The following is a 26,906-nucleotide window of genomic DNA, read 5'->3' as shown; positions in this document are numbered from 1 at the left end:
TAAATTTCAATAATTTTTAAAAACACAGAACACAACAGCTCAGATGTACACAATTACAGCAAAACAGATTTAATTAATTCATATGTGCAGTACTGACAATTAACAGGAAAGTAAAATAAAATGCAAATACATACATATATGTATGGATTCACAGCTGGCTTTCCAATGGATCCCAAAGGTGTTGGATGGGGTTGAGGTCAGGGTTCTGTGCAGGCCAGTCAAGTTCTTCCATACTGTTCTCAACAAAACTATTTCTATATGGACCTCGCTGTGTGTCCGAGAAGGGGCCTTCCCCAAACTCTTGGGGAAGCACAGAATCATCTAGAATGTGATTGTATGCTGTAGCATTATATTTTGCCTTCACTGGTACTAGGGGCTGAGCCCAAACCATGAAAAACAGCCTCAGACTAAGGGGCGTTCTGGTACTTTTGGTCATTATGTATAGTAAGTTACAGGAGTCAAGTTCCAGTTTCTACTTGATCAAGATACTCTGCTGAACTAAGTAAGTGACCACAGACATCTATCTCCTGTTTTCTGTGCCCATGGCTGATATCGTTGTGCACACACTCGTCATCATGTACACTATCCTAACTAAAGGTGCATATTACTTTGTAGGTACACTCGTTCAGTCTGTACCATCCAAAGGAAAAGAATGACTCTTTAAGAACATGAAGCACATCTGCTAAAATCATCGGTGTGCACAGCATTCTAAATCTTTGTCACACACCACCAGTGTGAAGATCCCCCCTACCAAGTATGAAAGTGAGGGACAGCAATCTCTCTCTTCCTGCACGGCCTCTTCCTGCCCTTTCACCCAAAGCACCATTGTCCTTTGAGTTCCCACATACTGTGGAATTCCTGTGGAACTCCTTGCAGAATGCCTAAAATCGCTGCTGTCACTGACTTCTCTAAATGCACAGATAAAGTTGCTGTAAGCAGTAACCAGGCTCTCCCGACTTAGCTCGCCTGTGGCAACTAAACCTAGTCCATCCCACGTGGAAACCAGCGCACGCCCGGCGCTGCATCGACTAACCACTACGAAGAAGATCCTTTCTGACAACCGACCAGCGGGGGACAACATTGCCGCTGCTATGGGACGAGGACTCAGCTTGCACACCTCATGCCTGGAAACCTCCACAAATTCACCATACCAAGACTGTTCTCTCCAGGACTCCACAGCGACCACCGGAGGCTGCTATCTGCATGGACGGATGGACAAGCTTTCAAGGCTATAGCAGTTTGGCTTAGTCTGTACACATGTTACTGTGTATTTGTGTGTTTCCATTTGGCCTTTCAGATTGTTTGCGCTGGTGATGTAACCTTAGAATACAACCGCACATGTGGTCTTTCTCTCTCCCTCTCATTCTCCCCAACTAACTTTCCAACCCTAACGACAACACTCTCATAGTATAGTTGGTAGTGGAAGAATAACTAGCTTGGTTGCATGTATTGCTTAAGAGCTGAAGTTACGTTTCACTCTCCAGCACTACTGGGAGCAATACTCCTACATAGCTGAGCTAAGTTATTTAGTCATGCCTGGTACACTATATATATATATATATATGTACCCCACACATATGCAACAAACCCACCGTTTGCCCTTCCCCCTTTCATCCACAAACACATGTGCACATGCTCCCGCACACACACACACACACACACACATACGCCCTCCTACCTTTCATATTTAACATAGTTCTCCCCATTTAGATTAGTTTGTGTATGCTCTGTGTTTGTACATTTGTTTAATAAATTATTTATATTAAACTCGTGTCTGTTTTGATGTTGCCAGAACGTGAGAATCTGAGTCAAAATAGCCTATCCAAGAAATATATCCTTGAGGTTATCTCTTAAATCTTTGATTTAGTTATTTGATCCTTAATATTTGTAATTTTGATTATTAATTGAAGTACCAAATTTATGGTCTGATAGATAACTGTAATTGTATGAGACTGTTTATGAGACTGACAATATAGTCCAGTGTAAGGCTGTATTATTTCCTCGGCAACTTTGTAACCCTTTCGCACGCAAATTCTAAAATATTTTCAAGGGCCACATAGCATGAGTCTTTTCAGCATGCGCATCAGATGTTCTAGAATTTGAGAATTACATCACATGAGCCTTTGCTCGGTTGAAATTTCCCTTCATATGAGTTCTGATAATAATAATAGTAATAATCATAATAATATAATAACCTTACCCATTAAAGGGGAAATTGCCAAACTGCCCTCACATCAGCGGATACTGGCCACCTTACACCACTTGACCACACAATGCTTTGTCTAGCAGCTGCTGTTTTAATTTTTTAAAAACCCAAATTTATATTCAATGTTGCCTGCATTGGATATTTGACAATTCAGCTCAATATTTAAATATACACCAAATAAAATAACAATAGATGGCTCCACAGGGGGATCTTCTGACTTGTTAGCTAGCTACACTGTTCATTTCATATGAACAGTGTAGCTAGTTATCATATCAATGTCATATCAATAAAAAAATCAATGTCAGCTTATGGATAATGGTGTGGTTGAAATTTCTTTATTTGCAATATTATTCACGTTTTCAAATACTTGTTACAAATTATGTACTTTGAATTCTAGCAACCATTGTAATGGACACCCATGATGTTTTTAAAACACTTTTCTGAATGTTGTCCAGATCATGATATACTCAAATAAAACTAATAACATGGGCGCGGCAATATAACATCTAGTCTTCTGGTCCAACCAAAGATGATCACATAACTCAGATTACTCACTTGCTTTGGACATTCTTGTCAGAAGACTTGATAGGGAATTGAAAGGGGGGATATGTAGGGAGCATGTGGGGCATCTGCACATAACTTATCATCTTTGTTTTAATGAAATCAAGTTGGCAATGCAAAACTATATTTCTGTCTGACTTTTTTCCACTTTTGCAGAGTATTTAATCAATTATTTTGATCACTTATGGATTTACCCGTGATGTGATACGTTGTGAATTATAATCACTATTAAATCATTATAAGATATTCTGCTTTCTTCCAGCCTGCAGTTTGGTTGGTTAGCAATCTAGCATTAGCTAATTGTATAGCCTAGCTAGTACATTTTTTCCAATGCTGAACTGTTGCTACTTCTGAACAAGTGTGAACGTCTGCATAAATAAAGAAACACTCCAATTTAAGACATACATTACATTACATTACAGGCATTTAGCAGACGCTCTTATCCAGAGCGACGTACAACAAGTGCATTGGTTCACGATGTAGAGGTGCAAAAGAAACACTAGAGTGAAGTAAGGATCGTAGTGCCAGAAGTGACCACATCGATCAGGACTCCAACCCTGTAGAGTAAGCTGTTCAGCAAACAAGAATCCTACCAAGTACAAACTAGCACTGGAATCACATTTGCCTAATCAGACAAAAACAATCCTGCCAAATACACTAACGTAATCATATTATCCTAACTAGGTACAGTGAGCTAAACTATAGGCTAGGGAGGGGTGGGGAGAGGTGCAGCCTGAAGAGATGAGTCTTCAGTCTGCGCTTGAAGGTGGTAAGATTCTCTGCTGTTCTGACCGCTACGGGGAGGTCATTCCACCAGCGAGGGGCCAGGACAGACAGCAGACGGGAGCGGGAAGTACAGACGCGAAGAGGGGGAGGTGCCAAGCGTCCAGAGGTGGCAGAACGGAGAGGTCTGGCTGGTGTGTAGGGTCTGATGATCCTCTGGATGTACCCTGGTGCTGACCCCTTAGCTGCCTGGTATGCAAGCACCAAGGTCTTAAATTTGATGCGAGCCATAACAGGCAGCCAGTGGAGGTCAGTGAGCAGGGGGGTGACATGGGAATGTCTGGGGAGGTTGTAGACCAGACGTGCTGCAGCATTCTGGATGAGCTACAGGGGTCTGATGGCGGATGCTGGCAGACCAGCCAGTAGTGAGTTGCAGTAGTCCAGGCGGGACAGGACCATCGCTTGAACCAGGAGCTGGGTTGCGTAGGTGGTGAGGAAGGGGCAGATTCTCCGGATGTTGTACAGGAAGAACCTGCACGTTCGACTCACCGCCGTGATGTTCTGGGAGAGGGACAGTCTGTTGTCCATCACCACTCCAAGGTTTTTTGCGGTGGGTGATGATGACACCACAGTGTCCCCTAGGGAAATAGAAAAGTCGAGAAGGTTAGAGGATGGAGCAGGGATGAAGATCATCTCCGTCTTACCTGGGTTCAGCTTAAGATGGTGGTTATCCATCCAGCTCTGGATGTCCCTCAGGCAAGCAGAGATGCGAGCAGAGACCTGAGTGTCAGAGGCGGGGAAGGACCAACTTCATTCCAAGGAGGCCATTTTAGTTGGGTGGATCCTCTACAAAAGAAATAAAATGCTACAATTTTGTATATTGTCTTATTCAAGTATCAATGCACACTTAATTCTGACATCCATGGACAATCATGCACCTTACTACCATAGCAATATCCACCTGACTTCCACCTGATATTAACATAATTGAACAGTGTATACTCAGCAAATAGTATATTATAGTTATGGTTATGGTTCTCTAGTCTCTTTAGTTATTGTATATAATTCAGCCTTTAGTTGTATTTGTTTCTTTTACCTAGCCTACCTCATTGTTTTTGTATTTTGATTTATGTCAAGTGGCTGCTGTAACACTTTAATTTCCCTTTGGGATTAATAAAGTACTCTATCTATATGATTGGCAGCTTAAAAAGTGGTATTTTTCTTAGGCCCACTCTGTACTAGTAACTATATCTACATAAATTTCAAGCAAATAATTTTGATTAACCACCATACTTTGGTTTTGTAGAGACTTGCATTTTTGTTGTACCCTCTGCTGGTCAACGTTAAAAACTACAAATGTCTTATTTCAGAGTAAACTAAACTTTTCAACTTTTCCTCTGTTCCCTCATTTTTCCCCACCTCTTCCCTCCTATTTGTTACATTACATTACATTACAGGCATTTGGTAGATGTTCTTTTCAAGAGCGATGTACAACAAAGTGTAGGCTATAACCGTAACCAGGGACAAGTGTGTTAAAAACCCTAGAGGGAAGTACAGTTCCATGTGCAGGGAGGGAGCAACTGCGTAGTTTAACTTGGACCCTGTAGGTTAATCTGATCAACACAAACAAATGCAGCAAAGCAGTCTATGCAAATAATACAAGCAAGTAGGCGCGAGTGCAATAACAAAAATAAAGTAAAATTAAAGCCGCAAGCGGCGTTGGAAGGGGTCCAAGCAGTGGCAGCATCGCGCCCCCTATGGAGCGATTTTAAAATGGCTTTGTCCTCACGATCATATGCCTTCACCCAACATATCTACTGAATATCATGATGATCGTATGATATATTGATGACTTATGGCCAATTTTGAGCTAAGAGACGCTGTCGGATGACTTAGTAACGTCGCCATGGATGTGTCCTGGCCGCTTCCCGTCAAGGCCTTTAATATGTCGTAACACTTAGATGGCATGTCATAACACTTAGATGGTCCGGCGTGCATGCACAGCTGCAGTGTTTCTGCGCCGCAACTAAAAAAGGCGTCACACTAGTGTTGTCACGATATCGAAATTTTGACTTTGATACTGATACCAGGTTTAGTATTACGATACTCAATACTGAAATGATACTTGAAACTTAAACGGTGCTAATTCGATACTCGGTACCTAACGATACTGTAATTACCTTAATAGATCAGAAACGTAATGTCCACAAGGGTTGACCTCATTTTCTAATTCATGGTTTATTAACAACCTGGTTGATTAACAACCTGTAAGTTGACTCTTCAACATATTAATATGCATAGGCCTATAGTGTTGCAACACTGAACAATAGAAAAATATGTTAAATATATTTCAAAAATTAAACAGTTGTAAAGTAAATAATCTTTAAAACAGGTCTTTCACCTTTAAATAGATTTAAAAACAGCATATTTTAATAACAATAAAGCATCTCTCTATAATAAAATATTTCCAAATTGGAACACCTATTGCTACTGAAGTGAACTGAGTCAAAGCTTGCGCTGTATGAGGGAAGTGAATGCACAAGCGCAGGTCACCTCACTTGGCAACCTTAGTTGCTACTGCCATCTAGCGAAGATTCTGACAAACTACACTTTTCATCCTCTAAATCAGTAATGCGGGAGACACATTTCCCTGGCTTTTACATTTGACGCAGAACTACCGAACTTTCGGAAAATTCAAATACAAAACCGTTTTTTTTTTTTTTTTTTTAAGTACCGAGACAGTGCTGAAGTTTTTATATTCCGTGCAACACTACCTCAGACACATATTCCAATCCATTGCTCAGCTTAGCAGAGAATGCACATTTCAGAGCGCCACAGAGACAGATAGAATAATAACACATGAATGCACATTTCAAATAATAAATACGACATTGAGAGAAAACGGAAGAAAGACTGAATATCAACTCGCGAATTGCGTGCTGCTCGCAAAGAAGCCTACCGTTTAATTTATTTATTTAGACATTGGCAGATGAGAAGAGTTTCAGTAACGCTGACCTATAAAACGCTATTCCAAAAGCAAAATCAGACATGTTATACATCGTTAGAAAGCTTATAATCTCACCTACTGAATAAATGAACTGTCAATCAAGCCAAATTGGACTAAGAAGAACGACAACGCCGTACGCAACAGGTGTGGTATTACGCACAGCTATTTTTGAAAAAATCCGACATTTCACAAACGGATTATCCAAGACAATATATGGCCACTCATTCGCAAAAGGGACATCTCTACGCGTAAAACCAATGGTAAGATTGTATATATATTCAATGTGTAGTCCCAGATATTGACTGTAGAATGACGTGGTAATTAAAAAAAAAAAGTTAGTCTCGCTTATTGCGTCATTCAGTTAGCAGCGTTTTCACTGCTGTATTGGCATATTTTAGGGCTAATGTCGGGTTCATCTTGTTGCTACGGAATATTGCATTACATTACAGGCATTTGGCAGACGCTCTTATCAACAAAATGTACAACATTTGTAATGATGTACAACAAAATGTGTCTGATTAACACTAACACAGACAAGAACAGCAACAACGCAGTCCATGCACAAATACAAGCAATAGTTAAGACGAGTTAAGTCACCTACGAAACAACTACATAGTTACAACCCTAAATTTACAGTCAATTTAGAGATTAAATTGAGAATACGATTTCTCTCAGCATAATGACGGATTTAAAGACTAAACGAACTCACCCGATATTGTCTTCAAACGGACCGTATTATTTATCTAGACATTGGCAGACTACAGCATAAATTGCGTCTTTTGTTTATATTCAATATTAGTAATTGCAGCGAGAAACTGCAGCTCTAGGTCGTTATGTGATGGTAGCAACGGAACGAAGCGGACTATATATGTATTAGGCTACCGTTATTATTTCATTATACCAGCGTGTTTTCGCGCGTTTGCACAGAAACTCAGAACCCATAAATAAAATGGTTTAGCTGTTTCTCAGCATAATGACGGATTTAAAGAGTAAACGAACTCACCTGTTATTGTCTTCAAATGGATCCACGTCAAAGAAAAGTAACGATTCATCCTCTCAAAGCTTTACCGTAGCGTATTATTTATGTAGACATTGGCAGAGTACAGTATAAATTGCGTCTTTTGTGAATATTCAATGTTAGAAATTGCAGCAAGAAACTGCAGCTGTAGACACAAGATAGTCTGTTATGTTATGGTAGCAACGGAACGAAGCGGACTATGTATTACGTCATTGTTTTATTATACCAGCGTGTTTTCGCGCGTTTGCACAGAAACTCTAAAACTACCAATAAAATGGTTTAGCTTTTTCTCACCAAAATGACAGATTTAAAGACTTAACGAACTCACCCGATACTGTCTTCAAATGGATCCATGCCAAAGAAAAGTAATTATTCGTCCTCTCAGAAAGGTTTTACTGAAAAACTTTGGGTAGCCTATCCTAGCATGTACGCTAGGTGGCACTGTCAGACCGTGCTTTCACTGCTAAAAACTAGACCCTACGGTGTCGGATTACTTGCGTCGCCATGGTTGTCCCTTGCCGTAAAGAAGTTTACTCGATGTCGTAACCGTTTAGATTTGGAGCTCCAGCTTTTCCGCACCCCACCTAATGAAGAAGTCCAAATGGTGTGCAAACCATACGGCGGACATAGGTGCTCCCAATAGAAAAGTTGTAGAGCACAGTCAGATGCATCAGTCGATGAAGTTTTGTGTTGATCAGACTTACGATGTGGGAGTTATGACCTTTTAAAGTATGATCCTTTGTTATAGCGCCACCATCAGGCCGACATAGGTGATTTTTAGTGCTTGAGTAGTGGGGGGCCATAGGAACCCACCTGCCAAATTTGGTTGCTCTAGGACTTATGGTTGCTGAGCCTCAGACATTTTAGCGGAGAAAGCTGCCACGCCTCAACGATACAGTTAAAATGGCGGGAAAACAATATGGCGGACACGGGTAGTCCCAATGGCAAAAGTATAGAGCACGTTCAGAGGCATATATCTATAAAGTTGTGTGTTGATCTAACTTATGGTGTGGGAGTTATGGCCTGTTACGCAAAACCCTTTGTTATAGCGCCACCATCTGGCCGACGTACGTGGTTTTTAGGGCCTGAGTAGTGGGGGCCCATAGGAACCGACCTGCCAAATTTGGTTGCTCCAGGACTTATGGTTGCTGAGCTTCAGACACTTTTAGCGGAGAAAAATAATAATAAGAATAATCCTAACAGATACAATAGGGTTCCACCAGCTTCGCTGCTTGGACCCCTAATAATCCTAACAAATACAATAGGGTTCCACCAGCTTCGCTGCTTGGACCCCTAATAATAATCCTAACAGATACAATAGGGTTCCACCAGCTTCGCTGCTTGGACCCCTAATAATCCTAACAGATACAATAGGGTTCCACCAGCTTCGCTGCTTGGACCCCTAATAAACAGCTTACCTAGCTACATACCTATCTTTCTATCAAGTAAACTCAAACTCACGTGTGTCTGCATTCCAGGCATCAGCCCAAGGATTGGTACGTGATGTCACCGTCATACAGTGCTTCTGTCGGCTACACATACAGGTCCGTGTATGGCGGTGGCGTCAGTTTTATTTAGCAGTTTTATTTCAGACCGCAGCAGAAAGCTCCACTGCGCTTGAGCTTCAGAAATTCTTGGGAAAATGTAGGTTGTGTGGAAGCTACCGCACTACTTGATCAATAAAAGAGCTTCGCTACTGAAAAGCTATTTGATTCAGAAAACAGCGACGCTACCACCACGCTACTGAGAAATGTAGTTAAACTAGTAACGCCGCTACTTGTAGCGGCGCTACTGCCCAACACTGCTGATGGTCCATGGAAAACTCTTTCTCACCAACCTAAGGCTTGGACTGAAATTTCTTTTTGCCCTTAACAGGTTACATTTGAATTTCCCCCTTAACTTTTCATTCACTAACATTTAACATTAACTAACTGAAGTTAGTATGAGTGTATGTGTGCATGTGTGTGTGTAAGAACAAGGTAAGTATATCTACATGATTGTAGGCTGTCCTAGAGTGTTATATGCAAATTTTTGTGTTTGTTTCTTAAAGAATGTAGTCTGCTGTCAGGTAGAGAGGTTGGCTGCTTGGCCCTGTGGTCATCTTCATGACTGGACACCTCCTCTTAGTCGTTGCTGTAGTCAGACTCGTCTCCAGGCTCAACTCTCTGCACTTCACCAGTGTCTACTTCTGATACCATTTCATCTTCATTCTCCACAGGGTTCTGTTCCACATTCCCCTCTTCATTTGATTCTGTTGCGGTGGCAGCTTGCTGTGGGTGGAACTCCTCTGCATGCGGTCTGAGCTGGGTACTGCCTTGTTACTGGATCTCCATCCAGGGTGGTCTAGTAAAGACTCCCTCTTCGTCATCTGAACTATTCTCTGATCGATGATATCTGTTTCGGATTTTTCCTCACTCCTGGTTTTTCAGGTAGGCTTTCCTCTACTGGAAGAAAGTCACAGGGTAAAAGCAGATTCCTATGGAGGATGCTTATCTGGTCCTAGCCACTTTCAAGTTGCACTTTATAAACAGGATAGTCATCTTTCTTCTGTTTCACAACATGCACTCATTCCTCCCGGTAGGATCTCCGCTTTCTAGGTCCTCCCCTCTCATTCATGTTGCGAATTAGGATTGCAACCTGATTCTAGTTTGGGCTCAATGAATCCATCATAAAAGGCTTTTCCTCTGTTTCCTTCTGCTTGGGCCTTTTTTATGCCAGTCGATAGGTCTCATACATTCGTTTTCACCACTTGCTCATATAGTCGTGATAGGATGAGCCTTATTCTCATGATGTTAGTCTGGAGTCTTGGGTTTCTGCCATACAGAAGATAGTAAATAAGTAACTCTGTTGCTTCACTGCATGAACAGTTGTAGGCATGGACCACTTTGGTGAGGAAACTCTTCCAATCAGCTTTTCCTTCATCTGTGAGATTCCTGAGTATAGACAGTAACATTATATTGAAGTGTTTTACCTGGCTGTTCCCCTGGGGGTGAATGGGGATTCTTGTTAGCGCATGGGTTGACCTGTGTGAAGCAACTGAAGTGGTCCATCATGACTAAGATACTCATAAGGTACTTATATCCACCTTTGCATTTCTCCATGTGTAGAAAATCTATAGAGACCGTCTTAAAAGGGTAAATGGTTACCACAATGTTGAGTGGTGCTCCTGTGGGCTAGTTGGGATGTTTACACTTTTGTGATGTAATGCTCCACATCTCTCTGCATATGAGGCCAGCAGAATCGATCTTGGACTAGGAGTCCGCTTTACGCCCAGGTGCCCCATATCTTCATGCAACTCCTTCAAAATCATGTAGTGATACTGCTTAGGTAACACTATTTAGGAATGGGTCGCTGTTTTTTGGTGCAGGATACCATCTTGATCTGTCTGTTCTCTCTCATGAGTGCAGTGCTGTCATTGTGACACTTCTGCACCCTTGCTTACACTATGTCTGGGTGGTTGTGTGCTGGAGTAGTTTGCTGATAACTGGATCCTCCTCTTGGGCTTTTCTTAAGACCTCTCTAGATAACTTAGCTGGGGATGGTAACTGACTGTCCTTCTCTTCTGTCAATGCCGTTGAAATGGTGACTGGACACATCTAGTGTTCTTGGTCTTTGGACTGCAGTGACAGTGCTTTGATTTGTTATGACCTCAGGATTTACTTCTTGTGATCACCTGTCCATATATTGCTCCTCCTCCAAGGGCATACATGTCAAGCCATCCATGTCAGCATTATCCTCCTATGGTCAATATTTAATGGTGAGATTAAAGTCAGCTAACTCAGCTACTCAGCGGTGGGTGGTTGCATTAAGCTTAGCACACATTTTTTCTGTGTCCACAGTGAACGAAGGGGTGTTGTACAGGTAATCTCTAGATCTGTAACAAATCACTCACTTCATGCTGAGGAACTCTTAATTTTCCAGAGTGACAGTGGCAGTTATTCTCCAGGGCTGTTAGTGTTTTCGATCCATAAGTTATGACTTTGAGCTTGCCTTAATGTCTCTGGTATAACACTGCCCCAAGGCCTTCTTAGGAAGTCTCACAGTGCAGGATGATTGGTGCTTTTTCATGATATTCTTTAATAATAATCATCCATGTAACAGGGTGATAGGATTGAAGTTGTTCCAGGTTGTTTCCTTTTCTTCCAGTTTTGTTTTTCCCTTCTGGCTTTGGTCCATTCACTTTAGTCTTATCCATGCTTAACAAGTCATATAGCAGCTTGGAGATTTGTGAGAAGTTTGGGATATGAGGATGGTAGAAAGAGATGAATCCTAACAACTACTGCAGGTGGCCTACTGTCACAGGTTTACCCTCTCACAGTGCTTACACGGGTGCTATGTTGGCAGGTTCAGTTGAACTCGTCTTTGGACACAAGCTTCCCCAGGAACCTCATTAGTTTTTGAAGACATCACACTTTGTTCCTGTTTGTAGGACAAAGCACCTTGCGGAGATCTTTCAGATGGTCCTCGAACGTCTTGCTGCGTATTAAGTTGTCATCAAGGTAACTTAGCTGGTGCCGACAAGAGATGAAATGGTATCCACACCCACTCGTAGAGACCCCATGGCATAATGAACGCTGTGAGTGGCCAGCTACTCTTGTCTTGGAACCCTTGGTGGTGTGCCTTCCCCTCATCGAGCACTGAAAACCAGGCACTTCCACACAGACTTTCTAATATGTTTTGTATGCAGGCGAAGGGATGATGATCAGGGATGGACTTCTAGTTGATAGTTACAGCAGTGATGTAAGCTCCCATATTTCTTTCGCACATAGACAATTGGTGACGACTTGGATTTTATGATCCATGCCCTGTTCATGAGGGCTTCCAGATATTCTTTAACCTCTTTATGCAGTGGCTTTGGCACTGATGTGTATGCCCATATAACTGGGATGGAGTCTTTCAGTCAGATCTTGAGCTCTAGTGATGGGTTGCATCCCATGTTGCTGTCATCACAGGAGAATGCACCATTTTCCTCTCTCAACATCTGTCTCATCCTGATCTGTTGCTTTGGTGTCAGATGACTAATGGACATTGGGGACTCCCATAGTTCTCCATTCTGGTGCATTGTGGAACATTCTCCTCCGTCTGTGCAGTACTTTGGCTGAGGCCCTCTGCCACCTCTGCTGGGTTGTGACTTCCTGATCCATTCACTGCAATAGGCTTTTCCTTTGCTGGGTAGACTGCTTTGACACTCTCTATCTGATTAAGGGCAGTGCTTAGGCTGAGGGTGATGAATGAATGACTGAATAAATGATTGCATTTAAAGTGCTTTACAGTGATGAGTGGGAACTCACCTCACCAACCACCAATGTGTAGCATCCACCAGGGTGATGCATGGCAGTCATTTCTTGCCAGAATACTCACCACATGTCAGCTAAGGTGGAGAGGGAGAGAACATTTTTAGCCAATGAAATCGGTTGATGATTAGGTGGCAAGTTTTAAAGAGCCATGTTGGGAATTTTGCCAGCACATTGGGTCTTTAATGACCACAGTGAGTTAGGACCTCAGTTTAACATCTAATCCGAAAGACGGCATCTCCTACAGTAGAGTGTCCCCGTGACTGCACTGGGGCATTGGGGTTTATTTGACCAGAAGGAAGATTGCCCCCTGCTGGCCCACCAACACCACTTCTAACAGCAACTCCCCCCCCCCAGGTGGTCTCCAATCCAAGTACTAACCAAGCCCACACTTGCTTATCTTTAGCCATTTGGTAATAGCCGGGTGCATGGTGGTATGGCTCCTGGCTGCTGATGTCATGACATAATGCATTTTTGACAGGGATGTTGACTCTGGACTATGTACCGTTTGGGAGGTAGATTATGGTTTTGTTGATGCTCAGTCCATCTGGCCATCTTGGACTGTCATCTGGGACCAACTCCACTTCCTGGTTGGTTGACATAAAGCCTGTTCTTACTGTGCACTTCACTGCCTTTGTCTGGCCAGCTGGGATGCTTGTCCTTTGCCAGCTCACTTTCACTACCCATTCACTCACCTCAGCATCCTCATGCTGCATGAGTTTCACCAATGTCTCTGCCTTTCTATAATCAACAGAGAATGCGGTGCCCATAGCCTTTGTTATGGCATCCAGTTGCATATCTTTTCAATTCTTCAGTAGGTGTTCTATTACATTATAGCTGATTATTGTCTCCTCTTCAACATCTGGGTCATGAGCTATAAGCACTGAAACCAACAGCTCTGGTTGTCGGTGCCCTCTAAGTTAGAACCTCACCTCAATCCTTCCGGAGAATGGGATGGCTGTGGTCCATGGCTTTTCCATCAGTGTTCCGGATCCCAAGATCTTCTCAGTACCCCATATCTCTGTATGCTTTTTCCTCCAGCCTTTGTTAATGAGACAGACCTGTAAACCTGTATCCCATAACGTTTGCGTTGCTACGCTTTCAAATAGACAGTTCACCATGCATTTTCTGCCAATGAGATTTTGTAGCTGCGCGTTACGCTTGGGTTCGAGGTGGCTAACATAAGCAGATCCCTTTAGTTTTTCCACAGATACCCAATGCTGCTCTTTGGCCACCTAACGCTGTTCTAAGTGTTTAATGCTCTCATGTATCAGCTTGTGAAGATCACTACACTGCTCTCCATGGCTCTGAGGTGTTATGGATGGGTGAATTAGTGTTCCCCCTAATGGCTACCAGGTCAGTATTACCTGTTTTCTTGTCTTTCTCGTGTGCTTGTGTGTTTTTCTTGTTCAACTTTTAGAGTGATGCCCCTGTTGCCCACACACTGGTTGCCAATGCTGTTTTCCTGACAGGCCTTACATCCTCACTTTACTATAGGTCAGGAGTGGTGAAGTAGTGGTGAAGTCATGACTTCCGCTAGCTGTGTTTTAAGGTGCTTCACCATTTCATAAACCTCAGACTCCTTTTTAGTGTTTACTGCTGGGGGCCTTCGACCTTTCTCACTGTTACCTGTGTCAGAAGGGTGGTTCTATGCTCTACTGACCTCTCATGAGTTTGCTAGTGTACCTGTACTTCGGTCTGCAATTCACACATTTTCATAATTTTGCTGCATGTGTTTTTTCTCAATTTTTGTTGTCTTTCAATTTCAAAGCTACAGTTTACATACACCTAGGCTACAGACATTCAAACTCAATTTTTCACAACTCACACATTTCATGCATTTCCTGTGTTCAGTCAATTAGGGTATCTACTTTATTTCCATGAGAGGTCATTTCAAAATAATAGCTAGGAGGCAGATTTATTTAAGCTGTTGTGTACTATATCATGTCTTCAGTGGGTCAACATTTTACATACACTTTGTAGTATTTTGTGGCATTGCCTTTTAATTGCTTAATTTGGATCGAACTCTTGTGGTAGCCTTCCACAAGCTTCTCACAATACTTTTCCAGAATTTTTGCCCATTTCTCCTGACAGAACTGGTGTAACTCAGTCAGGTTTGTGGGCCGCCTTGCTCAGACACGCCTTTTCAGTTCAGTCCACAAATTTTCTATGGCATTCTGGTCAGGGCTTTTTGAGGGCCACTCCAATACTTTCACTTTATTGTCTTTAAGCCATTTTGTTACAACTTTGGAGGTATGCTTAGGATCACTGTCCTGCTGGAAGACCCAGTTGCGACCAAATTTTAACTTTCCAGCTGATGTCTTGAAGTGTTACTTCAGTATTTCTAGATAATCCTCGTTCCTCATGATGCCATCTATTTTCTGAAATGCACCAGTCCCTTTTCCAGCAAAACACCCCCACAACATCATCCTTCACAGTTGGGATAGTGTTCTTTGGACTAAAAGCATCACCCTTTTTCCTCCATACATAGTGCTGATCATTATGGCCAAAATGTTCAATTTCTCTTTCATCTGACCAGAGAGCACTCCTCCAGAAGGCTAGGTCTTCATCCCAGTGATCACCTGCAAACTTCATTCTGGCTTTTTATGCCGGTCTTGGAGTAGGGGTTTCTTCCTTGTGCGACAGCCTTTTAGGCCATGGCAAAGTATGATTCTCTTAATGGTGGATGTAGATACTTTTGTACCTGATGCCTCCAACTCCTTCTCCAGTTCCTTTGTTGTTGTCTTAGGGTTCAGTTGAACCTTTCGGACCAAAGTTTGTTCAGCCCAGGGAGTTAATTTGTGCCTCCTTCCTGAACGATGCAGTGTCTGTGTGGTCCCAAGATTTTTATATTTGCATACAATTGTTTGTGCAGATGCTTGTGGTACCTTCAGTTGTTTGGAAATTGCTCCTAAGGAGGAATCGGACTTTTGGAGGTCCACAATTCTTTTCTGAGGTCTTGGCTGAGTTGCTTGGATTTACCCATGGTATCAAGGGCAAAAAGGTAGTGGCGCTAAAGGTAGGCCCTTAAATATAGCCATAGGTGCCAGTTAACTCCCAGTTAACTCCTAATTATGGCAATTGGCCAATCAGATGCTTCTAAAAAGTCATTATATCAATTTCTGGAATCTTCCAGACTGTTTAAAGAAACAGTCAACTTGGTGTATGTAAACTTTTGACCCACTGGAATTCTGATATAGTGAATTAAAGCTGAAATAAATCTGTCTGTAATCGATTGTTTTAAAATTACCTCTGATGTGAACGAAGTAGATGCCCTAATTGACTTGACAAAATAAATGAATGGTAACATGAAATGTGTGGAGTTGTGAATATCTTTAGCCTAGGTGTATGTAAACTTTTGGCCTCAACTGTAGCTGCATTTTCTCAATGAGTACCTCAACTGTAACTGTCCTCTCAATAGTACTTTAATTAATGTAATTAATGTGGTCACTCAACGGCCCAGTACTAACTGACCTCAGGAACCTTTTCTGTATGAGTTCTCAGCTGGGGTGGGGGGATGGGGGTTTGGTTGATCTTTATTTCCAGCATATTAAAAATGCTCAGACCTGATAGCTTGTACGAAGAGTCAATAATTTCAGCTTTACAGTAGCCCTTTGCACTCCACTGTCAATTTTGATGCATCAAATTTTTATAAGAATTCTCTTCCCAATCTGACCACAGATCTTGAACTCACGCCATTGTCAATTCTGGTACTCTGGTAATGTGTCTGGGTGGTGGTGCTAAACGTGGGCTCGCTGTAGCTTCATTGTTTTTTAATTTGTCTTTCAGCCTCCACATTTCATCCTCCAGCACTTTAGTTGAACGCTGAAAACTGATTTGGATGTCTGCCTCTGTAACCTAGTCAGTTTATCTACTTGAGCATCATCACTTCCATTATTTTACTCAGCACCTTCCTGTTTAAGCTAGTTTGAGAGTGTGAGCAGCTCGTTAATGTGCTGATATGCTACACTCTCCTCTTCATCCTGAATAATTGCATCTACTTCTTCACTTATCATTCGGATTCACATGTGCTTCCTTCCTCCTTTTCAGCTGGGATTTTTGTAAATACACACAATTCTCTTAACTGGTCTACCTCTAGTTGAATAAGGTTTTCACTCAACCTGTCTTGCAGCTGTTCCAGTTCCATTTCCATTTCTATTAAGTGCAGTGCTCACGTTCCTTAAAAACCCTGCCGCTCTGCTGCTAGCACACGTCTGTCTGAAGTTCGGTTGTGATCTCACTGCCTGGCTATGCTTATTTCTCTCAACTTCTTGCTGGGTTGCCTATTTGTAACACTCATCAACACAGATGTGTATTTGAGGGGGGTTTATTAACCTTTCTGTAGGCACAAAAATTCATAACAATTACAGTAATGTTATCAGACAGTGCAGTTCGCATTAGCTAGTAAGCAAAAACATCAAACTGAATGATCCAATAAGGACTTAAATATTCACAACTCCTCTAAGGTTATTTCGTGAAAGTTGCATAAAAATATATACAAAACAAAAGAAAAATATTAGGGGGAGACCATGTCTCCTACATATGTATACTAGCAGAGGTAGGTGCATGGAAAAATGATACCTTTCATCAAGATCAGGGCTATGGGGGAAATCCCGGTAGTAGCAAGGCTGACAAGGATAGCTCAGTACAACTTAGATATTGTCCTCACACTTTATGAAAAGCAGCAGTTGTGGAATGGATGACATAGTTTAGATATTCCAGGGGTATACAGTTACAGTTCTTTTTGTTGGAATTATACTCATTTAACTTGTTAGTGTAATCCCCAAGTGGCCATGATGTAGGCGTCCTGAGATCTTTCAACTCATACTTTCAGTGCTCCTGCAACCAACTTTATTAGTAGGTTATTTGGGACAACTATACAGAATACGGAATTTCTAAGCGCACCATTGTCGCACTGGTCGTCCATTTACCAAGCACCCCCTCCCTGCAGTCTCATCTGCAACTACACCGACAATAGTGTCTATCTGGGTATTCATAAAAATATTCTTTCTCCACTAAAAATTCGAATTACATCATGGCAACAAGATAAACCCGACAATAGCCCTAAGATATACCAAGACAGCAGTGAAAACGCTGCTCACTGAATAACAAAATAAACAAGACAAACTTTTCTATAATTATACCATGTCATTCTACTGTCAATATCGGGGACTGAATATGGAATAAATATACAACCTTACCACTGGTTTTACGTGTAGCGATGTCCCTTTCGAGACTGAGTGGTCACATATTGTCTTGGATAATCCGTTTGTGAAATATACACTCATTTTTGACGTCTAGGTACCTTCCAAAGTAGCATTGCGGAATACCACACGTTGTTTACGGTGTTGCCACCCTTTGTAGTACAACCTGACTTGATTAACTATGAATCTATCCAATAGGTGGCAGAATAAGCTTTCTAACGATGTATTAACATGTCTGATTTGACTTTTGGAATAGCGTTTTATAAACCTGTGTAACCGAAAGTTGTGAATCATCATCGCCGCCTTATGCATTCACTTTGTGCTAGCAGTAAAAGAAAATGTATCAATGAGTTTCCTAATTTCTTGGAAAATATGATTATTCTTGAGAACCTCTAAGTGTGACTCAGGCATATGTTTGCTGATAGACCTAGCTGATATACTGTTTTCAGGACTGTCAGAAGAGTAGAACCGCAGCATTGATTTTCTGTCCCTGTCTCTATCTATTGAACACAGATAAGATTTAATTGTCCATATGTAAGTGTTACTGCTCTAAATATTTTGGTTATAATTTTTTTTAATTGAGTGTCTTTAAGTAGGTTAGTGGTATTTTGTAAGGAGGATATTTCACACCGTAACGTAAGCATTCGTTGGTAGCTAAGTTGTTAGCTGAGTTGGGTTTCTGTTTCAAGTACCGGATGTGATTGCCAAAACATGGTGTACAGTTGAATATTGTTTTAATGTCATCCCATCCCCATGCAAGAAAATATTGCATACAGTAGAGTACAGCAAAACATATGAGAGTTAATGATTACACATTTAGGTATTGTACCACATTGATATCAATGTTTATCTTAAACCTTCATAAGGGGTACATTTATATGCTTTACAATGGGGGAAAAAAAGCATTTTATTCAATTTTAGAGAGATTTTGGAAATGTTTCTGGACCCCTAGATATTTTAGACCACTGTACTGACTGAAATCTGAAATTCCCACTTCAAAATTATGCAAAAGTGAGTTTCTTGAGTCAAAACAGTTGATCTGTAGTGAAATACATGATAATATTGTGATTTAAAGCAATGTATAATTCAGACATTTTGGATAGATTTGGCACTGCTTAATTTTGCTTCAAAGATCCGCATAGCAGTTCTGCATATCCAACTTTTACATTTTACGCACTTGTGGCCAAGGAGTTTTTGATCCAGGACATGTATAGTTTAACCTGTTGTATATATGGGATCTAATAGTACAATGTTTCGACCTCAAAGGTCTTTGTCATGTACATGGATGTACCTGACGAAGACCTTTGAGGTTGAAATGCTGTATTATTAAATAACTTTGGGAGCAGAAAAAACAGTGTGCGGATATACTCTCTCTTCTTACTAACTATATTTATTTATCCTGCACCTGTTGGAATATTTCAGATGTGCGTGCATTACCCCGGACTGCATTATATATGGGATCTCTCAGTATTTCATTGCAAATTAAAAAAGAGCAAATTCATTTTTGCTTTTTTGCCTAGACAATTGCAGTTGTGGATAGTAGTAGTATTGTAAATGGTACAAATGTCATGCTTCATTTAAGGCATTTTTTAATTTTTTGTGATGCTCCCAACTGGAGTTATAAAGCTTTAAATAAAGTACCCCCTGAATGGGCAAGGATTGGTAAGATTTGGCATCTGTGCAAAGGGGTTAAAATACCTGCCCAATGGTGTTGTAATCTGACATACAACCACATACAATGGGACTTATTCACTAAACACGGGTACCGTCAGATTCGATCGATAACTGCTTATAAATGTTTCCACAAACATTGATCATTCTTTTTCTGAACTGAATTTGTTCTTTGGTAAGATGAAAATCTATGTGTGTTTCTATTTAGAATGCTTCATCATTTTAAGTAGTTACAGACCTCATATTACCAACATAATTTTAAGGAATACAATTATTATTTTGATATGATAATATATTTATATTAACTTTTATTTAGTTTTAGTTTTAAGAGTATGTTTACAGTATCAGTTTAGTTTTTTTCAAAAACTCATTTTAATTTTTATTTCAGTTTACAGCCATGCTTATTCTCATGTAGTTCTCGTCTTAGCTTTAGTTTATGATAGTAAGCTTGTTGGGGATGCATAGAATTCATTCTGTTCATTAATAAAAGTGATTGATGATGATGATTGATAATCATATGTAAAGAAGCGTGCAGCTAATCCCGGCACTTAGCAATGGTATATTTGTTGCTTTTGTATTACTTGGCTAAACTCTTAGTTTATCCTCAAACCAATTACAAAAGATACAAATCTTCTGTAATTAGTTTGGAGGAAAAACTAAGAGTTTTATTTTTAATAAACACTGACTAGTTTCTTGGATGTGTTAATATTGGACATGAGTGTAGTGTCCCTGACTATAAAATATCTGATTTGTAAGATGTGGACTTAGATCGTCCTTCCAATACACAGGCTGTTCTCCAGGCCTTTAACCCCTTTGTGCCAGCCCCCTAGTGACTGGCACAATGGTGCCCAGATTTCTCAACTTACATTCAGTTCTCCTGCAACCAAACTATGAGTGGAAACAATCAAGTCAGTGTTCTAGCTTTATTAGTAGACAATCCACTACAGCAATGCTAAGTGCCACCATTGTAGAGCAGGTCATCCTCTTACCACCCACCCCCCCTTTTTGGAAAATTCTGCTTAAATTACATGCCCAAATATATCAGCTTATAACTCAGGATCTGTGAGGGCCACAGTCATGCCAAATTGGCACAATGTTTTTTTTCCACTTCTGAAACACTGGAAACATTTTTTGGTGACAACAAAACATTTTCCCATCACCCTCAACACCTTGGCTCATTGTTTGGGTTACACAACAGATATTTATATATTTACATATTTTAGACTGAGAAACATGGTACATACAAGAAATACCAGACATCATTGAATAGAAAATTCATTTTATTTAAACAAATATTGCACCGGATATCTAAACTATTTGCAATGACAAACATATTGCGCCAAATATCAAAACTATCGAAACTATTTACAATGACAAAATATTGCACTGAATATGCACAAAATATCAAAACTATTTACAACGAAAAAAATATTGCGCTGAATATGCACAAAATATCAAAACAATGAAGAAGGTGATCAGTGCAACTTGGTACACAGCCCAGAGGTTACCATACAAATACTTACAAATACAGTACAGATTCAAATGCTCTATTACTTGACCTATGAGATTACTTATTTTTCTTTACCCTGAGATTACTTATAAGTATCTTTACTTCACATCGTTGAGGTAAGCTTAGAGTACAAGAATGTCACTGAAAATGAACTGAAAAATAAAATATTACAAAAAAGAATTCACTGCCTGCAATGTTGCTACCAGCTGTGCGGTGACAGTTACGGACTAGTAGAGGTCATGGCAATTATTGTAACAGTCTCTGTTTGGTTGGAAACAGAAAAAAGGTCACAGGTGGCACAACAGACATTAGTCTTCTTCGAGCAGAGTGTACACCTCCGTCTTCCAGTTGTGGCCGCCTGGGATGCAGGCACATCCTGGCTGACTGTGGCAAACTTGGGATTGTGGGGGCCGGTGGAAGTAGATGGGCGCCTGCTTCCATTGCTAGGACAGGAGGTTGAGGGTGTTTGGGATTTGTCAGCAAGCTCCATAATAAGAGTCTCTCTGAATTTCTTTTGAGACATGATCTTCTGTGGAGGAATGCCTTTCCTCTGTTCCATGTCCTTGTGCAAAATGTAGACATTCACGACTGTAATGTCCAGGAAATGATTTTAAAAAAAAGGTCCGGTACCACTTCTTTGTCTTGTGAAGTACTTCGTAGTACCCAACGAGGGCGTCGGACAAATCAACACCCCCCATGTGCCTAGAATAGACAAATAAATGAGTTATTATGCAAGACAACCAGAATAAAACCAAATTATTTTCAATCTATAAAATGTGCTTGTGGTGTGGGGATGGCTGGTTTAAGCGGCCACACCTACCCTGGGTCAAGCTAATTAGACCTGGCCAATTGGATAATTGGTTAAGAATTAGATAACTGGCCAGGCTAATTGGACCCAGGAACAGGAGTGGCTGCACCTGTGCGTAGTGAGGTAATCAGTGCGCACAGGTTAAATCTGCCATCCCCACCCACACAAGGGGAGCCTCTGTCATGACAGTTTTACATCTGCTCCTTGGCGGTAACATCTGCCAACCTCGTAAATAAATGTGGAAGGTTTGAACATCATCTCCCTGTGTCTCTGTGCTGGAGTAGCAGGTGGTTGGGACATCAACCACCTGCTACTGCCCACCTCTCTTCATCCTCCGCCGACAGGTGTCATTGCTGAATGTCTTGTGCATGGTGGAACACATGACAACCTCTCGGGTGTCCATCCATTTCACAGACAGCAGCTCACCATTACGGATCTACCGCATGCTGCCATGGGGTGCCTTCTTGGGGAAATCATGCACCTTAGTCGATGGAAACCCCGATCCCACAAGCAGTGATGTTGTTCTTGAAAAGCCATGACCCAGTAGGTTGAAGTCCATCAAGGCCATGACAGATTGGTAACTCAAGCCCTTTTCGCTGTCCGGTTTCTTTCCCTCGTACACACATGTGTAACCACAATGAGTGTCAGCCAGTACAAAAAGTTTGCACCACCACTTTGTGGACTTGTTTTTAATGTACTACTTCAACCCGCTTATTGCCTTCGATGCCACCATCCTTTCATCAACAGAAAGGTGCTGCCCAGTCTGGAAAAAAGACTTGGAGGCATCTACTATGCTGCCGTAGAGGGGCTTGATTTTACACAAGCGGTCATAAGCTGGTGTGTTTCTCCTGGTGTTGTTTGCAGCATCATCCTCCAAACTACTCAGATGGAGAGCAGAGGTGATCTCAAAAAATCTTTTCCTTGACATGACTGATGCAGGGAACGCTAGACTGTAGAGCCGTGACCCTCTAATAGTCCACCACTTCACTAAATTTCAAAATGTCCATGAATATCACCATACTAAAGTAAGACAACATGTCAGGGATGGTGACGGCATGCCAGGGCACAGTCTTCCCCTCCTGCTTCTTGGCACCGTAGGCATTGGTATTGGTGACCAATGTCCTTAGCACCCCGTTGAAAAAAACAGCTTGAAAAGATCCAGTGGAGAGTGGGAATGGGTGCTGCTAACCTGCAGACCGGGCGGCCTTTTGGGAAGGAACGGCGGTTCCTCTGGTTGAATGTCCTCCTCATTCCCATTCCCATCATGCCACCTCTCCACTGGCTAATGTTCAGTGTGGGTGGAACTGGGAAGAACTGGACTTCTCCTTCCTCTGCCTCTTCCTCTCCCCCTAGCTGGGCAGCGGGAACGGGAAGTGCTGGCTCCAGCAGGGGACACATCCCTGGAGGAAGGGACTGTACCAGAAGGGCGTGGGTGTTAGGGTTGTGGGGGTTGCCATTCAGCTTCATCACCAGCTGAATTGCTGCTTGATGAGCCGTCTGCAGCCTGTGGAGGCACCCATTCAGAGTCACTCTCTGAAGAGTCAGACCTAAATCAAATTATAAAACATGCATTGATTTATTAGCAATCCATGGGGTGAAATGAATGACGATGTTGGAGAAAAAAAATCAATAGGACATAAAGTCCTATTCCCCAAAAATAATGCACATGTACTAGGCCTAATGATGCTTAGCAACATGTGTGTGTGGGCATTATGCTAGGCTAATGCTAGGAAGGCCCAAGGCTAAATGATTTAGCCTAGCCCTGACCGTGTCCGGACAAGCCTAAATCATGGTACAAAATGCTTAGCTAGAAAAATGTGTAAGGCTAGTAATAAATTATTCCAACTATTAAATTTTTCTAAATGACTCACCTATCCAACACTGGATCGCGGCCTTCCTCGAACAACAGCTGCTCCTCGGAGTCAACCGGAATCGGGTTATCCAATGCCTCTCTCTCACTCCTAAGTAAAATGTCTAAGACCTCGTCCACGGTGAATCAACCTTTACTATTGGCTTTAGCCATTATCAAATTGCCAAAAATGCAAAAACAATCTTTGTACAAACTTACAATAAGCATGTGCATGGTGCGCTCTCAAACTATGGCAAAACTATAGCGAATAACAGGTTAGAGTGCGCTCTGGTGTGTACCTCATGCAGCTACTGTTCGTTACGCATGCCCACAACTTCCTCAAACTTTTCCCCCCTCTCCCAAGCCATACAGTTTTGGAAAGAGTATCTTATTGGCTAGAAGTTCAGTAAGTGGCATGGTGATTGGCTATTGATAGGCTGGCTTTGTCTTTCAAGTAATATGACTCGACAGCAGTGATAGGTGCTAAGTAACGGTGGCACTGGTTGGACGTTCAGGGGTGGCAAATGGCCAATCGTTATCTGAGAACCATGTGGGATGGCTAGTTTTCATCCAAGATCTTTACTGAACACAAAGATACCACACTTCCTATGTAAAACCATAGATACGATGTCGTACATACAAAGATGCACTTATCTTTGCAGGTGCGGATATACAACAGCCAATGGCGTTCTCTCGACAGTATCTTGATTTGGATTACGTTTCTAATAAAACAAAATAACTATATTTGTTTGTTAGACCCTTGCGGTGAATAAGGATATAAAGTTTTCAAGGATTTATTACATTTTTGGACTACCAGGCTGCTTTGAAGGTAGGGAAACACCATATTCTAATATGTCCTTAGTTCAAGCCATTAGTCGACTAGTTGTTACACGTTTATGATATTAATTTAATTATTTAAATAGATATATTTTTTGGGCATCAGAAAATGGTTTGAGTTCCAGGGCTGAGAAAGAATGTTATAAGTAACATTGTTAACACTGTGCTACATTAGAGAAATACAAAACTGTAATAATGAGCCTTTAAAATATAAATTTTACAAGCGCACGAACGAAGAGAGCCACCTGTTAAGGAGAGTGCTAACGGCAAAAGCGGTAGTGATTCTGAATGTGTCGGAACAACCAGCAAGGAGACTGAACATTTTGTTAATTTATTTTTTATTTTATTTATTTTATTTTATTTTATATAACACAGTATAACATCACACAACTTATGAACTTGTAGCACCAACACAATAACTTATAAAACAAATGATAAAAAACTGCTTTTTGTTAAAAAAACTAAATTGAAAAAAATATTTTCGTTTCTTTTTAAAATATAAATAAATATAAATTATATAAACAAATAAATATACAGCAAACTGAAACATTTAAGAGAAATATAAACGGCAGCAATGAGTTGGCGGTGTCAGATAAATAGAGTGCATGGTCGTAGCCCTAACTTCCGTGTCATTCGTGGAATAGACGGCCGTGCCGAAGATTACAGCGTTTTCAGTTCGTTATACTGCTTGTGGCAGTCCATCGATGTCGTTGATGACATTGCTCCAAATTCATTTGTTGGGGGTTTATTGGGGTGTATCTTGCCTGTGCATAGCCATGTGGCTGTGCAGGCCAATGAGTGATCCGCAAGTCTTGCCACATGAGGGGCAGGGGTATACGGCACAGGAAAGGGGGGGCCCTGCAGCACGTTAAGCGCACGCATGCTTTGTACATGGTGAGTGGACGTCCGCTAGCAAACCGGACTCCAGGGACCGAACTAAACCTACGAGACAGAGTAAAAAAACACCTACGTTGCAAACACATCTTTGCATGCAGAGTTTGCATGTCACCTTCTTGGGGTCATCCTTTACATGATCGAAATGATCCCACACTTTGGATGATTTCCTGCCCGACATAGTCTAATAACTTTTTAACGACGAGGTGCAGCTCCCGAATGGAGTTTGAGGTTTTTTTTCTTTTTTTCTTCCTGCGACTAACCGACCAATGAAAACTTGGTCGACTAAGACTCTTCTCATCGACTACCGGTTTGGTCGACTATTAGGGGGCAGCCCTACCGAAAAGACGAGAGTTTAATCTTTCAATACATATATTACATGTTCATATTCATGCAACTTTTCATAGTGCTAGGATCCCGTGCTAATTTTACATAGCATCCCGCGGGCAGGACAGTGGGTGGTAATTAACAAGCACCCCCTCCCTGCAAACTGTTTTGCAACTACATGTATACCCCCAAGTACATGCACTCCTGAGACCTCCTGTACCACCATTTGCTCGTTTACTTTTGCTGCAGTGATCTATTTGGGGAAAAGCTAGAAACAGGGAAATTCACTTATACAGTAGACAAATTAACAATGTCAAATAAGAGTCATGTTTTGCATTTGGTTGCATATGATTTGCATGCCATGACTTCCTGATGTCTGTGACCTATCAACATCATCAGAGTCTGGATATCTTATTTTCAGGTTGTCCTACAAAACGATACAAAAACTCTTTGCATTTGAATGGATCTCAATGGGAATTGGGGGGTGGGACTAGATTCAGTTGTAAATTATGCTGATACAGTATAGAACACATTTGTTGGCTAAATGGCTTTAAGTCATCAAGGGTCCAAGGTATTAAATGAGCCTCAATGCTTGTAGTATCTACTGCATATTTGGCAGTAGCACGGTGGTTTGTTCATGTGCAGGGGAGTAAACTGGCAAAAATAAAAATCTCAAGCAGCCCAGTAATACACCGCAATGGCATATTGCACTCGCAGTTTTCACAGTTGAAAACTCAGTAGTATTTTGACAGAGCCATGGCCTACAAGTCAGAACTAAAAGCATTGTCAGTCAGCTAATAAACTAGTTACGAACTGGGCTAGATCTTCCAGCAAAAGTATATGTTAAGGACATGCCTTCATAATCAGCAAAAACATAACAGTGGTAATAGTGAAGAATAAATACAGCTCCCTTAAAGGGGAACCGCACCAAAAAAAAATTCATTTATGGCCCATGTTATTTGGTTGTAATATATGCTCAAAAAATCTGGTTATGAAA

At 41.3% G+C, this 26,906-nt stretch overlaps 1 protein-coding gene and 1 long non-coding RNA gene across 5 annotated transcripts in view; both read left to right on the top strand.

Annotated features, from left to right (window-relative positions):
* Positions 1-26,906, top strand: part of si:ch73-21k16.5 (dihydroxyacetone phosphate acyltransferase) — a 67,478-nt gene that overhangs the window by 11,157 nt on the left and 29,415 nt on the right. Inside the window, exon 2 of one of the 4 annotated variants that reach the window (XM_035422544.1) lies at positions 9,734-9,944. The exons of the other annotated variants lie outside the window; for them this stretch is intronic. Coding sequence (XP_035278435.1) covers positions 9,903-9,944 — 42 coding nt within the window. The 5' untranslated portion in view covers positions 9,734-9,902. The remainder of the gene's footprint in view (positions 1-9,733; positions 9,945-26,906) is intronic. 4 annotated transcript variants of the gene reach the window in all.
* LOC118229949 lies at positions 234-1,767 on the top strand. Its single transcript, XR_004765770.1, has 2 exons — positions 234-502; positions 616-1,767. It is a non-coding gene; the product is annotated as an uncharacterized LOC118229949 (long non-coding RNA).

This window comes from Anguilla anguilla, chromosome 6, assembly GCF_013347855.1.
Source record: "Anguilla anguilla isolate fAngAng1 chromosome 6, fAngAng1.pri, whole genome shotgun sequence".
NCBI lineage: Eukaryota > Metazoa > Chordata > Actinopteri > Anguilliformes > Anguillidae > Anguilla > Anguilla anguilla.
This window is presented reverse-complemented; position numbering and strand designations above follow the sequence as displayed.